Raw genomic sequence first — 23,636 nt, 5'->3', positions numbered from 1 at the left:
GCCCTGGTAGTTTACAAAGCTCTGGGAAAGATAGAAGCACTCCATCTATAAACAATTGATCTATCTTGATTTTCAGCCCAAGCGGTGCATCTCCAGTCAGGGTATCAAGCGAGTGAGCTAGGACATCTGATAATGTTAATATTGGTGATGAGTGAGGTACCAGAATACCATGCGTTTTCGCCCAAACCTTTAGTAATGAGCGAGTCAATAGATTTGGGTGGGAACGGAGAGAGCCCCCCCCCTGAATAGGTCAATAAAAGCTGTCTGATGGGCATGTATGAGAGCTCTTTCTCCATTGTCACCCATTGCTTGTCCTGTGAACCTCGAATCAGGTGCACTGAGCGTGTTAGCACCGATGCATAGTAGTATTTTCTTATATCGGGAGCACCCATTCCCCCCCTTGCCTTAGGTAATGCCAGTGTGTGAAAAGCTATTCGAGGCCGCATCTTGTTCCACATGTATTTGGAGAAGAGGGAATTTACTCTAGCCAAATAGCAATCTGGTATCCGAATGGGCAACATTTTGAACATATAAGTGAATTTTGGTAAAATCCAGCTTTTCAGAAGATTTTTTCTACCAGTCCAGGAAAGGAACGGATCTCTCCATGATCCAATTGTGGCAGCAGCATGCTCTAATAATGGATCGTAATTCTGTTCTGCTTATTTTGACTCCCAAGTACTTGATGTAGTTTTTGGGCCAGGTGAACGGGTATCTACTCTTAAGTTTATTGAGGATGTGCGGTGGAATATTTAGGTCTAATGCCTCAGATTTTGACACATTCACTTTAAAGTTTGAGATGCTCCCATATTCATCTAGTAGCTTCATAAGGGCTGGAAAGCTCCTGAGTGGTTTTGTCATTGTGATGAGTAAATGATCTGCAAAGGCCGCAGTCTTATAGTGTTGCTTTCCAATTTTTACACCCTCAATTTCTGTGCATTGCTGTATCGCACTCAGGAAAGGCTCCATTGTCAGCACAAAAAGTAGTGGTGACAGCGGACATCCTTGGCGAGTACCGTTGTTTATAGTGAATGTGTCTGTGTGTGACCCATTGATACTTATGTGAGCCCTCGGGTTTTTGTAGAACTTCATTACGGTTAAGACTATCTGGTCTGGGAATCCCAACCCCAATAACATTTCCTCTAAATAGGTCCAGTCTACCCTGTCGAAGGCCGTTTCAGCGTCCGTGCCCAATAAAACCAGTGGAAGTTTGCCCATCTTCGCGTGTTGCATAAGATGTATAATTTTATATGCATTATCTCTCCCCCCCACAAAGCCCACCTGATTCAGAGAAATCACCATCGGCAAAATCTTCGTTATTCTGCGCGCCAACATATTTGCAAACAGCTTCAGGTCGACATTTAGTAGCGAAATAGGCCTGTAGCTACTGCATTGTTCTTGATCTTTTCCTTCTTTATGAATTAATGAAATTTTTGCTTCCAAAGCTTGGGCTGGGAACTGACCCCTACCCAATATAGAATTGCACATTCTTAACAGGCGTGGGGAGAGGTCGAGGAGAAGGTCTTATAGTAAGTTATTGGTAGACTATCAGGTCCAGGAGCTTTCCCTTTTGGACTCTTCGACAGGGCAGACTGAAGCTCGTCCATACAAAATGGCCTAATCAGCTGGGTCTGTTGCGTTTCAGTCAATTGGGGTAAGTTTAGACGGGTTAGAAAGTTCCTTATTGCATTTCTCCTTTTTTGTTGATCTAATTTTGATTCTATCGAGCGAATATTATATAAAGGTTTATAGTATTCGAGGAACTCTGATGCTATCTGCGCATAATTTTGGGTGCTTAATCCTCATGATGTTTTGATTGAGCGTATGTATGTGTGATCTTGGCGCTTTCTTATACTTGAGAGCATAAATTTGGTAGCTTTGCCTCCATGTACGAACATTCTGGTCCGCCATGAAGCATACCATTTTGCTGATTTTTTGTTTAATATGACCTTCATCTGTTGTCTTTTTTTAGTTAGCGCAGTCAACCATTTTGAATATGTTTCTTATGTTGGGTCTCTAGTTCGAATATCTCTTCATATAAAGTGTTTATTTCATTTTGAAGTTTCTTATTTAGATACGATGTGATTGAGATCAATTCCCCTCTTACTACTGATTTATGCGCTTCCCACAAAATAGAGACAGAGACCTCTTCTATATCATTTTGGACAAAATATTGTTCAAGTGCCTTGGATATGCGGGTGCGTATTTCTAAGTCAGCAAGAATCGACTCATTAAGTTGCCATATCTTATTGAGGGAGTAGGGCTTGGGTAGCGTCATTTGGAGAGTTACCATAGAGTGGTCAGAGTGGACGTTAGGGAGTATTTTTGAGGACAGGGCATTAGGAAGTATTCTTCTCGGGATTAGTATATAGTCCAGTCTATGGTAAGTCTTGTGGGGATGGGAGTAGTAAGTAAAGTCCTTATCACTCGGCTGTAAGTACCTCCAAATATCCAACATCTGCATTGACCTTAGTTTGGTTTTTAGTCTGTTTAGGTCTTTTAGCGATATTACACTTTTCTTTTTTGTAGTGTCTATTTGAGGATCTAGTGCCACATTCAAATCTCCCCCTATAACCAGGGTCACTTACCTAAACCCTTCTATCTTTCCAAGGGTTGCCAGCAGCCACTTCAAGTGCTTCTCATTGGGAGCGTATAGACTACAAATGGTATACATATTCCCTGCCAAGAGTCCCTTAATCAATACATATCGCCCATTTGGGTCAGCTTTTATATCATGCGTTTGAAATGGGATTCCTTTTGCTATCGCCACTGAAGTACCCCTAGAGCCCGTCTGTGTTGATGTAGCATGGTACCATAAGTTATAATGTGATCTTTCAAAGTTAGGGAGTTTTTCTGATTTAAAATGTGTTTCCTGAACCATCAATGTCTACTTTTTGCTTTTTAAGCATATCTAGTGTTTGGCGCCTAGTAATCGGTGAGTTTAGGCCGTTTGCGTTTAGGGATGCGAAAGTAAATACGTTATTCTGGATAGCCATATGCATGATAGGTGTGGCGGGTGAATCCTCTCTGGATCGGTGACCCTTGTTGTCCCAGGTGCCTCTTGAGGTTAGGTCTTAGATTGAGGGTAGGGAGGGGAAAGAGATAGTAGAAACAGAATGAGCAAGAGGAAGTAAGAAGAGATAAGTTAGTGAGAAGCGTGAATATCTCATCAAACAAAAAAGAACAACTAAATGTTCTAATGAACTTGACCATTGTTCTTGAAGTCTTTTTTGAGGGATAATTTTTCTTAAGTCCCAGAGCCCAACAGGGCGAACCCAACTTAATACAGTAATACTATTGTGATGACAACCATCGCCACTAATCAACGGCAATGGTCCCCACCACAAGAAACATCAATCATAAAGTATTTTACTCAGTGGGAATAATCCACGGCGCTACAGTGGGTTAGCGAGGACACCCTGAGTTCATGTCGCCCCTTCTTCTCGCTTTGGAGTAGGGGATTTTGCAGATTTCTTCCTTTGTTTTGGGATTTTGGAGTCCCCAACATTTGCCACGGAGTTGAATCTGGCAGGCGTTGGTAGTGTGAGGCTGAATGAAACGACTCCAGATCCGGGTATGACTCCAAGGAAATGTCAAGGGTCTTGCATATTTCTTTAATGTCCAAGGATGATCTGGCTTGAAGTTTTTTGTCTCCCGCTGTTATATAAATTCCAAATGGGAACAGCCAGCGAAAACGGAAGCCTTTTTGTATTAAGGACTCTGTAAATGGTTTTAGAATTTTGCGCTTTTTAAGTGTTGTGGCTGACAGGTCTTGGAAAAGCCTCACTTGCGAGCCTTCTAATAAAATTTTTTGTGTCTCGCGTGCTCTGCGGAGAATCAGGTCCTTCACACGGTAGTCCAGGAAACGGCACAGCACATCTCTTGGGGGTTCTCCCTGTTTGGGTCTAGGTCGTAGAGACCTGTGCAATCTTATTAGTTCGATATCCTTAGGATCACCATCCAAAAGGAGTTTAGAAAAGATCTCTGTTGAAGCTTTGGATAGCGCCTCCATAGCCACGGATTCCGGTAGCCCTTTTATGCGAATATTGTTCCTTCATTCATGATTTTCGTGGTCTTCGAGCGTGGAATGAATCGTATGAATCTGACTTTCAAGCTCTCTAAGACAATCGAAGAGAGAATTAGTATGTTGCGTCAGGGTTGTCTGATGGTTTTCAACCACTTCGAGTCTATGGCCTTGTTGTGAAATATCTTGCTTTATTTCCGCCAATTCTCTTCCTATAGGTTCCAAAGCTTTGCAGAGTATCCTTTTAATGAATGAGCGGGTCACCAGGGTATCCTTCATAGCTCCCCCTCTGTCTGAATCACTCTCTAAGTCTGTTTCTGAATCATCTTCCATTTGAGAGTCCGTTTGCCTTGACGATTTGATAGGGTTCGGGAAAGAGGCCTGTTTTTTCAGAAATTTGTCTACGTCTGCTTGTGTTAATGATTTTGTAGCTCTAGTGGTGCTCTTCAGGGTTTTAACTGTGGTTTTTCCCATAATTGTTGTTATTGGGCTCTGGAGGCTGGTTTATGTCTGAGTATTTTTATTTTCCCTCAGCCATCAATCTGCAGGTTAGAAAAGCATGTCAATTGTAACTTCCATATGGGGAGACATGGGTTCTCCCTTATCGTTCAGTAGAATTATTTAATAGCTCTCTGGTTGGTATAGACTGATATATGGTTGTTCTGCTGCTTATCACTGATCTGTGTTGCCCAGTAACGAGCCTGGTGGGGGAGGATTCGGCAAATTACTTTAGCTGTACCATTGAGAGACAGGCAAAATAGATTTCCCCACGTGGCCACAAGATGTCGATCCCTACTTTCCTATTCAGATTATAAGAAATAGAGAGGTGCCGCTTTAGGGGTTGAATATATGGTTGCCGGTAGCAACTGCTTCACATGTAAGGCACTTGATCTGCATCAAAGACTGCCGTATCTGATGTAGACGGGGCTGACTAGACCCAAACCCCAGGAACAAACTCTTTTTCTCTTGAGGGAATCTTATCTTATGATAAGTAGCGTACCTTGGTAGGTGCTGATAGCTATGTTTAGCTGTTGTCTCTTGGTCCTTTGAGCTGATATAAAATGGCGGTGGCCTCAGCCGGAGGCAGGGGGGGTCAGCCTGAATGTGACTACGCACCGCAGCCAGGCTAAGTGGGAGATAGATCGGGTCCCAGAGAGCAGAGTGAGTGCCCCGGTGTTGCTGAGGGGACCTCTGTGCGTTGATCACTGCTCTTGTCTCTGCCGCCTCTCATGAAAGTCTATGGACCGCGATGTGTGTCAGCGCTGCTGCGACCAATCAGGGCTCCCCGCTCTCCGTCTCTCAAGCCAGGGAATGAGTGGCCTCTGCTAGGAGAAGCGGCGGTCCGGCAGCGAGACCGGCAACCGCCACCAGACAAGGAGCGAGATGCGTCCCGCCCCCTTAAAGAGCCGCTCGTCCCAGTACCTCCCGGGACTCCGGTCAGCAAAAGCCTCCAAATGGGCACTCCTTGGGTGTCGGTCTTGCTCCCTGTGCAGGGCGCTGGTAGGAGGGGGAGGATTGCTCACGGCACCGGCATCCAGGAGGCTGAGATAGAGCTTCTTGTCGCGTGGGTAGGCCGCGATCAGGCCTCAGTAGGCCGCGGGAGGTTAGACGGTCTGTTTGGCTCTAATAGAGGGAGTTTTTTCACCAGGAAGGTCTCCAAACGAACCCAAAGTGGTACTCTATCAGGCTGTCTGCACAGATTGGGTGAGCAGTTTATGATGCAGGGGATGTTAGCTGCGATGGCAGACTTTTCTCAGGAGCTCCCAGCTTCTGTGTCTTGCGTGCCTCAAGGCCTTAGCCATGCCCCCCGATGCTATTTTTTTCTCAAGGAAAATATGCAGCATCAAAAATGCACCAAATTCTCATCCTGAGAACTTAGCTGTAATGTTCATTTGTCACCATTTCTAGGGGTGGCATAGTGACTGGTACCATAAAGCCCCCTACTTCATCATTTTGCTTTTTTAACTGTTTAAAAGGATAATGAAAATACTAATGTGCTGAAGTCATGAGGAGACTATATTTGATGCGCTATATTGATTAGATTAGATAAAATTTGAGTAAACATGTGTCCACATTGCATCAAACAATCAGATGATTACATCTTCAGGAGTGCAATACAATTAGAAAATATTAAAAATCCCAAGCCTACATTTCTGTAACATGATATTATGAAATGGATTAATAGGGTATATTTACCATCTATTCTGCCTCTATGGTTTCAGATCCCATCAAAAGAAAACCTACATAACACAGAGCAAAAACATACAGAATGGTAGAATCAGACACATCCAGTCAAAGAAGTGTGATTGTGATTGGGGTGGTAACATTGCAGCATGTGCAGATATACTATTTGTGCAGCTGCACAGAGGTCAGCGGGGTAAGGAGGCCAACACACACCTCCAGCTTAGGTGAAACCGTCCATTATGAACTATTGGACTGCAAAGGGCTTATATATTGTTCTTGCACAGGGCCCTCTTGTTTGTGTGCCCAACAGTGCATTGCAACTTCCATGCCTGCATTATGTGATAGCAATAAGGACTCTACATCATGAGATGTTAATCAGAACAGGGTCATTCCATGGTAACTTACGTTACAACACAGTTGGTAACTTACGTTCCAATAAGTTTACTTCTCATATGAAGTAATGCTATTGTAACACAAGTTACTACATTGTGTTGTAACGCAAGTTACCAAGTAATAACACTGTATTTAGTTTGTATTCTTGAAAACTCAATCTGTGTTGAAATCTATTGAGAATAGTTATGTACAATATACATTCACTCATTTTTGTGCCTGCCTTCAAAGAACAGTCTGTAGCCATTATTAACTCAGTTTTTGGCTTGTGAATGTAACGTAAATTATCATGGAATGACCCAACAGAGGAAAGTTGTCCGCACATCTATAAAATGATAATATGTGGAGGGGGTTGCTGCTTTCCTGACAAGAGATCTGAATGAAAAATACAAATCAGATGAAATATACAGAGGGAGAAAAAAGTAATTAACACTGTGAAGACACAGCGTTGAATCTTAATTAACCAGATGCCTATTTTTACCAAGCCAAAAAGAATAGACTGTTATCTATATGTTGACTTTTGAATTTATGGGTTTCTTTCTGATTGGTCAAGAAAACAGACTTTTGCAAACCTGTAATATTGACTTGTAAGTTTGACATTTGATATAACATATTGTGCTCTAAAGGCCCCGTCTCACATAGCAAGATTGCTAGGAAGATCGCTAATGCGTCACCGATTTTGTGACACAACAGCGATCTCGCCTGCGATCTCACTACATGTGACATGCAGCAGCGAGCAGCCCCCTTGCTGGATATCGCTGATCGTGCAGGAATGTCTTGGGCCATTTTTCGTCATCGGCGTACCGTTGGCCAGCATGCATCGCTGTGTTTGATCGCAGGATCGTTGCTGCGTCGCTGAAGAGATCTGCCTGTTTGGCAGCTTACTAGCGATCATTAGCGACGCACCAGCGATCCCTATCAGGTCGTATCATTGTCAGGATCGCTAGTGCGTCGCTAAGTGAAATGGGACCCTTATACTTGATGACTAGTGATGTTTACTTAATGCTAATTTTGCATTGTATAGGTCAGATAATTTGTGGACTTCGAAAACAGAGGAGGATAAACTATGCAAATAGATTAAATAATCAAGTAATGCTACTTGATCTCATCTCCATTCTTACCCTTTATGCAAATACAGAATGAAGGACACTTGTTAAGTATAAAAATAGGTTACATGCCTGTGTGTTATGAATGGGTCACCGAGGAGGAAAGCTATGCCACCATAACACCAGAGAGGTTGGTCACTCAGCGGATTGCAGACCCCTGATCTTAGCAACACAACTAGCAGTAGCCGTGGAGCGTTCCTACGATGCCCTAGACACTTTGTCACAGCCGGAGGACTAACTAAGCCTAAAGACAGAAAGGTGAAATCTAAACTGCCCCTGAGCAGATCCCCAAAGGAATAGACAGCCCCCAAACATATTGTCGGTGAGACAAGATGAAACACGGACACAGACAGAAAATAGACTGAGCAAATGATGGGGCCCACACTGACTAGATAGGACAGGACAGAATAGGCACTGTCTGCAATCACGCAAAAACCCTAAAAATTCCAACACAACTGAGGCACAAAAATACTGAGGTTACCACAACCTCGCCCCTACTATAACAGCACTCAGGTGTGAACTGGCGGCTAGCAACAGGCTAATACAGCAGGGGAATGAGCAAACAAACACAAGATACAAAAATACAGGGCAGGAGACAGAAGCCCCAGGGGGAGCCAGCTGACTCCTGGCAGCAAGGCAAAATCAGATGCAAAGGATTTAGCAAAAGACACTTAGCTGGAAAATGCAGGATCAGGCAGGAGACAGATATCCTCACTATGCACAGAAGGAGTATCACCGGCAGCCACTGAGAGAATCTTGCTCGCTTATGTACTCCCAGTCACTACCTCCACTGCTCCAATCATCCTCTGCAGCTGTTGGATTAACATCCTGTTGACCAGCTACACTACCAGCAGTATCCACCAGAGGGAGCCCTGCCACAAAAGTCGGATTAAGAGAGTTCACGACACCTGTGTATAGAGACACAGAGAGCCAGAGATTCAGCCAAGACATCCAAACATCCAGTGGACTCTACAGGACTGCAGCCAAGACATCATGGCTTCATCACCAGGGACGCAGATTTATCATTCTACAGGATGCTGGCTTAGAAGACCTGGAAGAATACAGATCTGCTCCACTGACCATCGCTGAACCATGGATATGTTTGGAGAAAGCCAGGATTGGGATCCGACAGTTGCCTGGCTCCATAGAGATGTTTGGAGAAGCAAGGTTGTGACTCTCCAGTCAACTAGCCTTGTACCTGAATGGACTGTCAACTTCCTTAGCTTGTTGTTACCTCCTCTCTGTGTGCGTGCCACAGGTGGGACAGTCGACCCTGGAAGATGAATCCAGGTTGTGACCCTCCGGTCATTTTCCTACACTTGTCGTTACCTCCTCTCTGTGAGTGTCACAGGTGGGGTAGTCGACCCTAGAAACTCTGAAGTAACAACTGCCATTCTCCTGGTGAGTCAGTGGAAGGGTGAGACCCTGTAATGTACACCATCTTGAGATATTTTGCTGGCACTGTTCTATGTTTTATCCGCCTGCTTTGTGGTTCAATAAAGCATTGCCACACTGCTTTACCCTCACCCTGTGTTGTTTGAGTAGCGTTATGCCCATGTTAATAGGAAAGCGGGACGATCCCTGGTCCATGCAGTTTCGGGTAGCGAACAGAGGCGCCCGCCGACCCCACGTGTCTCCACAAACATCGTCACTAATTTTCTAAGTAAATATATTTCTAAGGCTTGTTTCACATTAGCGTTTGGCTGAGCTGCGGAGAGCTGTGTACTTTCCTCTATTAAGCTCCGACTCCTTCTGCATGCGTCCTGCGTACCCATCTTTAATATTGGGTACGCAGTATGCGCATGCGTCGTTTTGACGTGCCCAAATGCACCATGTTGCTTTTCTGTGCGTTCGGCGGGCACATCAAAACGACGCATCCGCATACTTCGTGTACCCAATGTTAAAGATAGGTACGCATGATGCATCCAGAAGTAGGTGGGGCTAAACGGAAGATGTGCAGAAGTAGGCGGAGCTTAACGGAGGATGTAAGCAGCCCTCCGCAGCTCAGCCGAACGCTAATGTGATTCAAGCCTAAAGGTCCTATTGACATGAAATTCTCACCAGATGTCGGTAACAACCCATCCAGTCCACACAGGCAAAGAAATCAATTCAGAGATATCCATAAATTAAGTTATCTGCAATAGTGAGAAATGACATAGGGAAAAAGTATTGAACATACCTACTGAAATTTAACAGTTCATACAAAGCCTTTGCTGGTGATGACAGCTTCAAGACGCCTTCTCTGTGGAGAAACTAATTGTATGCATTGCTCAGGTATGATTTTTGCCCATTTTTCCACGCAAACACTCTTCAAATCCTGGAGCTTCTGTGGGCTCCTTCTATGAACTCTGAGTTTCTTCTATAAATTTTCTATTGGATTGAGGTCAGGTGATTGGCTGAGCCATTCTAGCATCTTTATTTTCTTTTTCTGAAACCAATTGAGAGTTTCCTTGGCTGTGTATTTGAGATCATTGTCTTGCTGAAATGTCCACCATCATTTCATCTTCATCATCCTGATAGATAGCAGCAGCTTTTATCAATAATGTCTCTGTACAGTTATCCATTTATTCTTCTTTCAAATTATGTGAAGTTTATCAGTGCCATTTGCTGAAAAACAGCCCCACACCATGATGTTTCCACCTCCAAACTTCACTGTTGGTATAGTGTATTTGTAGTGATATGCAGTGCCTTATGGCCTCCAAACATGGTGTACATTATGTCATCCAAAGAGTTCAATTATGGTCTTATCTGACCAGACTATAGTCTCCCAGTATTACACAGGCTTGTCTAAATGTTGTTAAACATACTTTAACTGCGCTGGGCAATGAAGTCTTGCATGATGAGCATTCATACATGCCATAGAGGTCTAGTGCTTACAGTTTTCCTTTATGTTTTGACTCCAGGTCTTTCTGTAGGTCTCCATAGGTGGTCCTTCGCTCTTTGACAACTCTTCAGATAATCCCTCTCAATCTGTCTGAAATCTTGACGGGAGCACCTGGTCGTGGCTGGCTTATGGTGAAATGATGTTCTTTCCACTTCCAGATTATGGCCTCAACACTGCTCACTGAACCTTCAATAGTTCAGAAATTATTCTGTAACCAATGCCATCAGTATGTTTTACAACAATAGGCTGTGAACGTCTTGAGAAAGCTCGCTGGTTTTTACCCATCATGAGATGTCTCTTGTGTTGCACCTTGGTAATGAGAGTCCTTTTTATAATCCATCAATTGAACCAGCTGATATTATTTTTCACTAAGTGACAGGATGGATTTCTGATCACTGAAATTTCAGCTGGTGTCATGACTTTTCAGGGCTTTTTGCACCTCTCTTTCTTCATGTGTTCAATATTTTTTCCTTTTGTCAGTTCTCATTATTACACATAGCTTACCGTATTTTTCGGACTATAAGATGCACCGGACTATAAGAGGCACCCCAAATTTTCAGACGGAAAATAGGGGGAAAAAATGAGTCAAATGGGGGTCCATCTTACAGTGCAAATTCAGCTTACCGGGGTGGGGGGGAAATCGGTAGCGCTGGTGGAGCGGGGTCACAGGAGGTATTTGGTGGTCCTGCGATGATCTGACTCCCATCCCAGGCTTTTGCGGGAGTGCTCAGTGTTTCGGGGGCTCCAACGACATTTTGAGAAAGCCTGGAGCCCCGCACCTCAATTGCTGCAATATGGTGGCTGTCGGAGACGGCGCATGAAAAGACTGAGATGTCGGCACCAAAATCACATTTCCTGAGATTGCCAAGATCTCAATCTGCACATGCGCTGCCTCCAGCGGCCATTTTCCCAGAAGCCGCTGCATTGCAGCAATGGAAGTGCGGGGTTTCCGGGCTTTCACAAAATATAGCAGGAGCCCCTGCACCACAGAGCAATGCCGAATACTGCCTCACCAGCCTGGTATGGGAGTCAGATAATCGCCCTGCAGCGTTGGACCACCAAACACCTCCTCTTCCCAGCCCAGGGAAGGCAGAATCTTTCGACTCCTGCTGCCGCCACACCCCTGGCAAGTACATTTGGCTATAAGACGCACCCCCATTTTCCCCAAAATTTTTTGGGAAAAAAAGTGTGTCTAATAGTCCAGAAAAACGGTAATTTATAGACGTCTATGGTATGATTTATTTGCCTGCGTGGATTGAATGGGCTCTTATCGACATCTGGTCAGAATTTCATGTAAATAGCACCTTCAGAAACATATTTACTAAGAAAATTGTTGACTTGTTCAATACTAATTTCATCCTCTGCATTTATGTGCAAGAAATTATTGGTGCATTTGTGGCAATAATAATAAATAGTACTATATAAACCGTTAATGACTATCAACATAGGAGAGCATAAATCATTTGAGAAATGCTGGTGACTAGAGACACATATCTAACTAAGAATTCCACCGAGAACAAAATGGGTGCATATAATCTCTTAAAAAATAAAAGTTTATTAAATTCATAAATGTAAAAATAAACATATTATAAACAGTAACTCAACAAAGGACCACATAAATATATTCACATAGTTACACCTATGTGTGTCCGAACATACCCCCTGACGAAGCAAGGGTGAAAAGTATGTTGGGGCACCAGGAGTACATATCACACCAACTAGTCGGACATATACAGTGGGGAAAAAAAGTATTTAGTCAGTCAGCAATAGTGCAAGTTCCACCACTTAAAAAGATGAGAGGCGTCTGTAATTTACATCATAGGTAGACCTCAACTCTGGGAGACAAACTGAGAAAAAAAAAATCCAGAAAATCACATTGTCTGGGTTTTTTTCATTTTATTTGCATATTATGGTGGAAAATAAGTATTTGGTCAGAAACAAAATTTCATCTCAATACTTTGTGATATATCCTTTGTTGGCAATGACAGAGGTCAAACGTTTTCTGTAAGTCTTCACAAGGTTGCCACACACTGTTGTTGGTATGTTGGCCCATTCCTCCATGCAGATCTCCTCTAGAGCAGTGATGTTTTTGGCTTTTCGCTTGGCAACACGGACTTTCAACTCCCTCCAAAGGTTTTCTATAGGGTCGAGATCTGGAGACTGGCTAGGCCACTCCAGGACCTTGAAATGCTTCTTACGAAGCCACTCCTTCGTTGTCCTGGCGGTGTGCTTTGGATCATTGTCATGTTGAAAGACCCAGCCACGTTTCATCTTCAATGCCCTTGCTGATGGAAGGAGGTTTGCACTCAAAATCTCACGATACATGGCCCCATTCATTCTTTCATGTACCCGGATCAGTCGTCCTGGCCCCTTTGCAGAGAAACAGCCCCAAAGCATGATGTTTCCACCACCATGCTTTACAGTAGGTATGGTGTTTGATGGATGCAACTCAGTATTCTTTTTCCTCCAAACACGACAAGTTGTGTTTCTACCAAACAGTTCCAGTTTGGTTTCATCAGACCATAGGACATTCTCCCAAAACTCCTCTGGATCATCCAAATGCTCTCTAGCAAACTTCAGACGGGCCCGGACATGTAGAGGCTTAAGCAGTGGGACACGTCTGGCACTGCAGGATCTGAGTCCATGGTGGCGTAGTGTGTTACTTATGGTAGGCCTTGTTACATTGGTCCCAGCTCTCTGCAGTTCATTCACTAGGTCCCCCCGCGTGGTTCTGGGATTTTTGCTCACCGTTCTTGTGATCATTCTGACCCCACGGGGTGGGATTTTGCGTGGAGCACCAGATCGAGGGAGATTATCAGTGGTCTTGTATGTCTTCCATTTTCTAATTATTGCTCCCACAGTTGATTTCTTCACTCCAAGCTGGTTGGCTATTGCAGATTCAGTCTTCCCAGCCTGGTGCAGGGCTACAATTTTGTTTCTGGTGTCCTTTGAAAGCTCTTTGGTCTTCACCATAGTGGAGTTTGGAGTCAGACTGTTTGAGGGTGTGCACAGGTGTCTTTTTATACTGATAACAAGTTTAAACAGGTGCCATTACTACAGGTAATGAGTGGAGGAAAGAGGAGACTCTTAAAGAAGAAGTTACAGGTCTGTGAGAGCCAGAAATCTTGATTGCTTGTTTCTGACCAAATACTTATTTTCCACCATAATATGCAAATAAAATGAAAAAAAAACAGACAATGTGATTTTCTGGATTTTTTTTTCTCAGTTTGTCTCCCATAGTTGAGGTCTACCTATGATGTAAATTACAGACGCCTCTCATCTTTTTAAGTGGTGGAACTTGCACTATTGCTGACTGACTAAATACTTTTTTTCCCCACTGTAAGGAATTCCTTCTGCTTTTTAGCACATATGGCCTAGAATCTGTTTAGACATGTCAGGATTTTTTACTGTGTAGCATATATGACCAGCCATTAAGGCTTTGATTTGATTGTCATGAACTAATAGCCCTGCACACTTATTTGGACAAGTAATAATTGATTGATATTAGGTTTAACTATGTAAATAGATTTATGTAGTCCTCCACTAAGTTACTGTTTATAATATTTGTTTTTAATTGTATGAATTTAATAAACTTTATAGTTTAAGAGAATATATGCAACTACTTTGTTCTCTTGGTGGTGTTCTACATAAACAGTTGTAGACAAGCAGATGACAGATTCCTGGATAGGAGGTGCAGAGAGGGTTAATAGGACCAATATATGGGTCCAGGTTTGTAAGAAATGATTAGGTTAGATGAGCAGACCTAGTCATTCCCACCCTCAAATCCAGGAGGTGTTTATGCCTTGTCTGGGAGTACAGGTGCAAACATCTCTGGTATCTGTGGTTGTGTATGCAAAGTGGAGGACCAGTGTAAGTTGCTTAGGCCTGTTTCACACTTCATTTGTTTGACGTCAGTTGCAAACCATCAAAGTATCGCAAAAAACTGATGCACCGGATCTGTTTTTTGGACGGATTTGCTGCAGCCGCTAAGTGCATGAAATGTAAAGGAACAGAGGTCTGGAAGAGGAGAGAGACAGAGAGAGAGAATTTTTTGTTGCTGCTAGAACGCCATTTAGGGTTAAAATGCATGAAAGGAAAGATCTTCCGGGCATGCGCAGTTTAAAATAGCGGGTCCACCGCTGGAAAAAAAAAGTTCCTTTGTCCGTCTACTCCACACGGCGGACGCTAAAATTCAAATGGATCCGTCAAAAAACAGATGCAACGGACGACCATCAGTCATAATCCGTCGCTAATGCAAGTCTATGGGAAACAAAAACGGATCTGCCAAAAAAAAAGACGGATCCGCTATTTTCTAAAAACGGCGGATTTTGACTGACGTCAAACAACTGAAGTGTGAAAGAGGCCTTAGACTCTACGAGAGGTTGAGTATTGGACTTTGAATATTGAGAAGCAGAGCTGCGCTGTTTCTCATGCTGATGTAATGTCTCTTTGTTTTATTACTTTATGCTGGAAAGTTAAGGACTTAAGGCAGGATTCATACGTCCTGTTATTTCCGGTACCGGAAATAAAGGTACTGCAGATGTCCGTGTGTGTAATTCTTGCGGCACACGTGTAGCGCATCAGTACCACATGGACAGGCGCCAGGGAAGAAGCGGTACAGTAAGCGCTGTTCCACGAGGCTGGGTGCTGAAGACAGCTCTCATCATTGTCCCTTGATCTGCCGGCGATCAGCGTGAGCAGGGGAGAATGATGACAGTTATATTCAAGTGATAACAGTGACAGCAGGCGGCGGCTGAGGGGAGTATTCCTTGCCCACCACCTGCGCTATAAATAAATTAAGGAAAGAAAATGGCGTGCGTTCTCCTGTATTTTCTATAACCAGCCAAGCAAAACTGACAGCTGGGGGCTGCAATCCTCAGATGTCAGCGTTAGCAATGCTAGTTATCAAGAATAAAAGGGTACCCACACTGTTTTGTTTCATTTTAAAAAATGGTATGGGGTCCCCCCCCTTCCCAACTGGGCGTTGTTATTCTCAGGCTAGTGTGGGGCCATGGATATTGACCCCCCCCCCTCCAGCCTAAAAAATAGCAGCCCAGAAAAGGCACATCTATTACATGCACCAATTCTGGCACTTTGCCCGGTGGGTGATATTACCTTTGTATTATCAGGTGCCATCAAGCCGACGGCTTAGTAAAAGAGAGACGTCTATAAGACGCTTATCTATTACTAATTCTATAGTTATATGGTAAATAAACACACAGCCAGAATAAAGTCTGTTATTAGAAATAAAGCAAAACACACTTTTCCATTTTTATTTAGAAATAAACACAGTCATACTCACCTAACGCTAATAAAATATATATATTTTATCCCTCACCTGTCCGTCGTTTTGTTCCATGCCATAATCCATGTATGGGGGATAGTTTTCACCCTGAAGGTGCCAAGATGAGAACGTCCAGGCTGAGAAACACTGGTGAATGAGCTGCTGCGAGTGCAGCATCATTGAACAGCGGTGACATCGTGGTTATCGCTGGTCAGTGAGGCTGCATTCCCAGCAGGGTTGAACTGCGGTGACCTCAGCACCGTGGGAAAAAGTCAGTGATGAGGTCACCACAGTGCTGCTGTCACAATTCAACTAACAAGTGACCTGGGACCAGGGGTCATCTTTCCTGGCCCTAACACTAAAGGGTACCCTAGCTCGCCCTGTTCCCCAGTACACTTCAGATGGCGAAAATGCCGGGGACTCCAGCCTTGCCTTGTCTCCTACAACAGCCCTTCGTCTGTCCCCTTCCCCCACCCGGGGAAGAGAGGCACTACTGTGTACCACAGTACACCAACCCGATAAACAGGGTGACAAAGAAAAGGGTAAACTGAAAACTCCACACACAAAATATACACTCACATATAACAGAGGTATTCACCAAGGTGTGTAGGGAGGAGGAAGAAGTAAAACGGGAAATGATAATGAATTTCCAAGCCTACAAACCAGGCAACAGTCGCTAATAAACTCCTCCAGCACTCCTTCACAACATCAGCTTCTCCCACTCCAAGATCAATGTAGCCATTGCTATCCCAGATTTTATATAGAAAAGGTTTGGCTAACCGAGCACAGCTGAATGTAGGAGCTTTCCAATATGGCCGATTAACTCCTGCTCTGCTGGAAGAAACAAACATGTTTAATACACTGGAGAAGTGCTTCTTCTCAGCATTGTAGGAGAGACCAGACGCTACAGTCTTCTGACTCAGCTCCGTTGTGGTAACCCTTTGACAGCTGCTGATTCACCAGTGGTTCTCAGCCTGGAAGGTCACATCTTGGCACTGTCCAGGCTAAAAACTATTTATCCCCCAGACATAGATTACAGCGTGGAATAGAACAACGGACAGGTGAGGGATATTATTGTCTTTTTTTTATTTTAGTATTATTATAGGAGACGAGGGATTCAGTGGAATTAGGCATTAGGGGAGTATAACTGTGTTTGTTATTTTAAATTAAAAATGGAAAACTGTGTTTTGCTTTATTTTTAATAAAAGACTTTATTCTGGCTGTGTGTTTACTTAACTATAGGATTAGTAATGGATGACTTATAGATGCCTCTCCATTACTAAGCCGTGGGCTTAATGTCACCTGACAATACAAAAGGTGACATTAACCGCACAAATTTGAACCCCACTTGCCACCGCTACAGGACAAGTGGGAAGGGCTCGGCAAAGCGCCAGAATTGGCGCATGTAAGAGATGTGCCTTTACTGGGCTATTTTTAGGCTGGGGGGAATCAAAACCCATGGCCCCTTACCAGCCTGAAAATACCAGCCCCCAGCTGTCAGCTTTAGCAAGGCTGGTTGTGAAAAATGGGGGGAACATCACGTCATTTTTTTAAATTATTTAAATAAGTTAAAAAGAAAAAATGCATGAGGACCCCTCTATTATTGATAACCAGCATTTCTGACAGTGCTGACATCTGAGGGTTGCAGCATCCAGCTGTCAGTTTTACGTAGCTGGTTATAAAAATACAGGGGAATCCACACCAGGTTTTTTATTTATTTAGAGCGCTGGCAGCGGGTGAGGAATACTCCCATCAGACACCACCTGCTATCACTGTTATTAGCGGCAGCAGATGTAGGCTGATGAGAGTAATAGTCCCATCAACTGCCACCTGCTGTCATTGTTATCAGTTGAATATAACTCTCGTCATTCTCCCCTGCTCGCCGGCAGAGAAAGGGATGATGAGAGACGTCTTCAGCACCGGAGCCGGGGAACAGAACCGCTTCTTCCCTGGCGCCGATGCGTGTCACACGGATGACATCCATGTGTCATCCGTGTGCAGGAAGTTTTGCGACCCTTGCTGACAGTAAAAAAGGACATGTCAGCGTGTTTTGCCCATGGACACACGGTTTGCGGAAACACACTGACACGTGCACAGACCTATTCACTTGAATGGTTTTACGCGTGTATGTGTCTTCGGTACGTGTGAAAACTGTCACCACACGAACGTGTGAAAGACGCCTAATAAACCTTCCTGTTTGAACAAGAAACTGTGTACCTGTGTGAACGCTACCAACTAGCTAAATCCATAAACGGTATAGTGGACCTAATACAATGATAAAAAGTCTAATGTAACAGTGCATAAAACTATAGAAATAGCAGGCTCCTACCAATCCAGATGAATTGCTCTGGTATGCAGTGGACTGTGTCAATGTGTGGTGGTAAAAAAAAGTCCTTTTGAAGAGTAACATCCGGACTGTGGAGGGCTCACTCAGCTGAAGAGGTTGTGCATTCCTAGCTTGTTTCGAGAGGCAATGATGTCACAACATGGACCAATAGTCCTACATGTTTTGGAAATATGGTTTGTTTCTGATTGTTTGAGAAAAGAATCAGCTTGTACTTGGTCTCAGACTAAAAGCTGAGAAAAAAATAGGCCTCAACATTGATATAGTCCAATGGATACTAGGACTATCTAGCTGGATCAGCAGAAGGCTGATATTTCTATGGTTTTATGCACTGTCAAAGAAGTTATCCAATCTTAAACAACAAGTCTGCAGTCACTCTCTTTGACTGCAGACTTGTGAAGTCTCACATCGCACACGTAACGCACAGTGAGGATTCACTGGGAGCGGAGGCCATCTGACTAAAAGTATGCGATGTGCATACTCCCAGTCACATTCCGATTAGACTTGTCCTGCATTAAGTGAGGTCGTGCCCATCTAGTCTGAAAGTGGCCGTGAATATGAATATTGCATGTAGGTCCCATATGTCCCAGTACTGGCACCAGAGAATCCTCTAAAAGAACATTCCTCCAGCCAAAAATACAGGTCAGGCCAATTTCACACGGCAGTGTCTACGGTACGTGTGATGACAGCTCTCTCACGTACCGGAGACACTGACATACATAGACCCATTCAAATGAACGGGTCTATGCACATGTCAGCGTGTGCAAAACACGCTGATATGTCCGTTTTCTCCCGGGCGCACGGGCCACAAAACATCTCGTGCATGTGCACATGGAGAACAGTGCACACTGTCCTCCATGTACACGGACGGCCGCCAGGGAAGTCGTGCTACTGTAAGCCGCTGTTCCCCGGCGGCTTGTGCTGAAGGCGGCTGTCATCCATTCTTCCTGCTCTGCCGGCAAGCAGAGGAGAATTAATGAATTAACAACTGACCCGCTGTGACCTCCTGACCGTAAAAGAATGCAAGTGATGAGGTCACGGCAGTTCAAGCTCTGACACAGTGACCTCATCACTTGTATTCAGCGAAGGTCGAGGTCACAGCAGGTCAGTTTTTCATTCATTCATTCGCCTCTGCTCGCGCTGATCATGGCAGACCAGGGGAGAATGACAGCCGGCTTCGGCACCAGCCGCCGGGTGATAAACGCTTACAGTAGCGCTTCATCCCCGGCGGCCGTCCATGTGGTCCTGATGCAGCACACGGGTGGCACACGTAGTACACACACGGACACTGATATCTACAGTACCAGAAATATCAGGATGTGTAAAAATAGAACTTCATTCTGGTACCATTAAAAATTGAATTCCATCTTCAATTTCATCCAGCAATATAGTACAAATTTCCTATGCGTTGTAGTATAAAGCAGTCCTTAATCATGGATCACCAGCCAGGAGGAGTTCTATTGGATCTCTACAGCACTGAGTCTAGGAGTGGCTCCCTGAGCTGAGGGTCTCAGTCATACAGCAGGGGTGAGCTGGTTGTTCCTATTTCTACCAGAGAATCATGGCAGTACCCACACTGAGGAGTCACAAGTCTGCAGTCACATAGACTGACTGCAGACTTGCAGTTTAAGAACGGACAACCCCTTTCAATTAGACACTGTAAGGCTCAGTTCACATGCAGTGGGCTTTATATCATGCAAAGTAAAAGCTGCTTTTTACAGCACCAGTAAAAGCTATGAGGTTTTCATTCCTAACTGAATTTGAGAATTGCAGCATGTCACTTCCTTCAGCGGACTTGCAGCATTTTTTTCACCCATAGAAAGCCGTAAGAAAATTAAAAAAATGCGGCAAACATTTTTGAAGATTTTTTTAAAGCGTTTTTGGTGAATAAAACTCACTTTCCTAAACTTGTACTGCAGACAAAGCACATGTAATCCACACCCAACGCTGCAAAAAAGCTACAAAACAGTTGTTTCTAATGCATTTTTACTGCAACAAAAAATGCAGCCAAACTGCTGCGTCTGAACCTAGCCCAACAGCCTAATGACCTCTTCATAGAGGAAAAGGACTAGAACTCTATAGCGCCACCTACAGGAAGCGGCAAAATCCAGAGAGCCCCCATAATGAGCCTCGTCACATTCCCAGAGGAGCATTGCGGCTCCTCACCTCCGCAGGGAGAAACGTTAACCCTTGCACCCGGCCTAATAATCGTGGTCAGCCGTGTGTCAGGGTCACCATTATTACTCGCCACATAGGGCAGCACTGCAATGGTGAGGTCACATTATTATTACTACCACATGTGGCTGCTGAGCCTTGTAGTCCCTCCCATAGGTTGGTATGTAAATATCCACAGACACAGCACGGCCTGCACCAAGGGACCTGGCTGAGGGAGGAGTCGCAGACATAACCCCGCCCCCGTGCTCTCATTGGCCGGCTGCCTCCAGCTGCAGAGAGACAGTATACAAATCTACAGCAGACAGTACCTGCGCAGGCAGTGGTCGCACACGGAAGCTCCCCGGTCAGTCCTCCTGCATGTGGTGTACACGAAGGGCTCTGCGCACGTCACTAACTCGCTCACGGCAAAGTGACTGGTGGCTCGCACACCATTCCCCTTCCCAGGACTAGAGAATTTCTCAAAATGTCCCGCCATTGAGCAAAGTCGCTATGAACGCTTCCCAATGTTCGCACAGCCCCCAACTCCTCTGCGCCTGCGTACTTGGCAACGTCCTGTAAGGGGCGTGGTCAGGAGCACTATTGCCGGGAAGCGGGTGACGCTGTGCGTAGTGGTGTGTGACTGTGGTGCTTCGCACATGGCGGCGCCACTTCCTGATCGGCCGATAGTCTACCCGCTGGGATATTGATTTCCCTCAGATGAAATCACAGCTGTGATAAACCCCCTCCATCGCCTGGTGCAGTCTGCGGGGAGAGAGTCCTGTGCGGTACCGAGCTGCCATGTGGCTAGGCGTTATTACACCGGTGCACCCCATAGCAGGGTGCACGCTAAAACCCCATCTGCCAAATTAATCTATGCCTATGGTAGATATTTTAGTCGTATTCAGCTATACTTGTGCCTATTTTAGATTATTTTTACCGTTTCATTTTCTTAGTTTAGTTTTCCTTTCCACTTCACTGTATTTGAAGCAGAGTAACCAATTTATTTACTTATTTATTTGACATAAAGTTGCTATACATGAATGTAGGGGTTAACTTTTTTGGAACCAGAATATCAGTTTTAAGCTCTGTTTTTTTTTTTATTGGAATAAGTTCACATTAGTACAACAAGGTTATCTTCCCAGATCTTTTTAGGGATTTGGTCTTTATGTGCTGCCATATTCTGCCATACCTATGCCTAGTGTGTTATCATGGTTGGAAACAGAATAACGGTTCTTTTATTGTAATAACCTTGTTGTACTAATATGATCTTATTCCAATAAAAAAACCAGAGCGTAAAACCGTTATTCAGTTTCCAACCATGATAACAACACACTAGGAATAGGTATGGCAGAATATGGCGGCACATAAAGACTGAATCCCTAAAAAGATCTTGATGAAACTTGGAAGATAACCTTGTTGTATTAATATGAACTTATCTTCCAAGTTTCATCAAGATCTTTTTAGGGATTTATTCTTTATGTGAATTATAAAGTTGCTATATAGGAATGTATGGGTGTTCAACTTTCTTCCCAAAATAATCTCTGGTAATGGTAACCAGATCTTCCATCTAAATGTAGCACAGTAAATGTTATCTGTCCTCGATCTAGCTTACCATATACAATACTACAATAATCTGTCCCTAAATCACTAATTTTAAAACATGCAACTAACTGTTCCTCGCTAAACTAGTCTCCTAAAGCGTGTTCAGATTGAAGACGTTTTAGGAGAATGAATGCCCGAGGATGAGCGTGCACGCGCATTCCGGCAACTGTTCAGGTGCACATGGCCCAGAAGAGGAGCTTCGTGGGCCGACGAGGGTAAGTAAGAAGTTTTCTTATTTTAAACAGGTCCTAAGGGGGTTCTAGAAAAAAACCTTCAAACATGATAGTTACTCTATAATATGGTTTTGTCAAGTATTCATAATCCATTCAGTTGTGTAAATGTTCACTTAAATATTTCTCCCAAATATAAAATAGTTTTATGTAACTTAGACTTGATGCTATGTTTTGATTTGTTTTAAATAAGGTTAGGTCAATATTCGTAATCCGTTCAGTCATGTAAGTGTTCACTTAATTAGTTTTCTGTAATGAAAATACTTTTACGTAAGTTATACTTCATCTAATCTAGGATTCAGCCTTCATTTCAAATCTACAGTAACATATATGTGACTTGTTTACAACAGACAGCTTAATTTCGCCTCATAAGGGCTCGTTCACACAGGCAGCATTTGCACTTTTTTTCAGCGCATCCGTTCTGCTCTGAAAAAAGAGCCTATTGTCAATGGGCTAGTGCAGACACTGCGCTTTTTCTGCGCATCGAACGGATGCACAGAAAAAAGTGACAGCATGTCCGTTTTTGCCGCGCAGAACGGACTGCTGCCGCCGCCTATTTGAATGACTGCGCTAATAACCAGCGACACAGTAATTCAGCATGCGCTTCTTATGCACGTGCACATAACGGAGCCGAAATGGCCAGTATGAGTGAGCTCTTAATTTTTTTTTTTTTAAATAAAATAAAGTATACAGTTTACTTTATCAGTAAACTGAGATCAGAGAGATTATATAAATTAAGAAAACCATTTAAAAAAAAAAACTGCCATTGCCATAGTCTTGTGTGAAAATCAAACAAACAAAAACAAGGGCTTTAAGGCAAAATTTTTCGATAAATATCTACTTAGGGATTCACTGTTTATTTGAAATGTAAAGCTATCATATAGGAATGTATGAATACACATTATTGAAACAGAATTACAGTTTTAGCCTCTGCTAATTTATTTTTAAATATAGTGAAGTGGAAAGGGAAAATACATTAAAAAACTGTAAAAAAAAAAAAAACTACCATAGGCCTAGGTATAGAAGAATATGGTGGCACATAAAGACTGAATCCCTAAAAAGATCTTGATGAGACTGGGAAGATAACCTTGTACTAATCAGGGCTGTGGAGTTGGTAAGCCAAACCTGCGACTCCGACTCCTCAATTTCCCTTACACCGACTCCGACTCCCACATATATTGCTTATATTTAAGTGAAAAATTTATTGTAGTACAATGTGAACACCAGACATTTGATCATTTCTATGATCCAATAATCAAGATATTTAGGTAGAACATAATATCTATTTATTGGAATACAACTTTAGAACACAAAAAACTGTAATAAATTGTAAATATGTAATACACTGTATAATATCAATTACATGTATACATTACAGACCAAAAGTTTGGACACACCTTCTCATTCAAAGAGATTTCTTTATTTTCATGACTATGA

The 23,636-nt window shown here is 43.5% G+C and overlaps 1 protein-coding gene across 4 annotated transcripts in view; it reads right to left on the bottom strand.

The window, feature by feature from the left end:
- The window catches only part of SMYD3 (SET and MYND domain containing 3), a 1,185,047-nt gene extending 1,164,013 nt beyond the window's left edge, over positions 1 to 21,034 (bottom strand). The window contains exon 1 of one of the 4 annotated variants that reach the window (XM_073545143.1): positions 20,697 to 21,034. In XM_073545143.1, the coding sequence (XP_073401244.1) occupies positions 20,697 to 20,863 (167 nt within the window). In that variant the 5' untranslated portion in view covers positions 20,864 to 21,034. The remainder of the gene's footprint in view (positions 1 to 20,696) is intronic. The other 3 variants (XM_073545142.1, XM_073545139.1, XM_073545141.1) reach the window with 3 other exon arrangements.
- Between the last annotated feature and the right edge of the window lie 2,602 nt (positions 21,035 to 23,636).

The sequence above is a fragment of the Dendrobates tinctorius genome, unplaced genomic scaffold (genome assembly GCF_039654945.1).
Source record: "Dendrobates tinctorius isolate UK_male_01 unplaced genomic scaffold, ASM3965494v1 ptg000140l, whole genome shotgun sequence".
NCBI lineage: Eukaryota > Metazoa > Chordata > Amphibia > Anura > Dendrobatidae > Dendrobates > Dendrobates tinctorius.
This window is presented reverse-complemented; position numbering and strand designations above follow the sequence as displayed.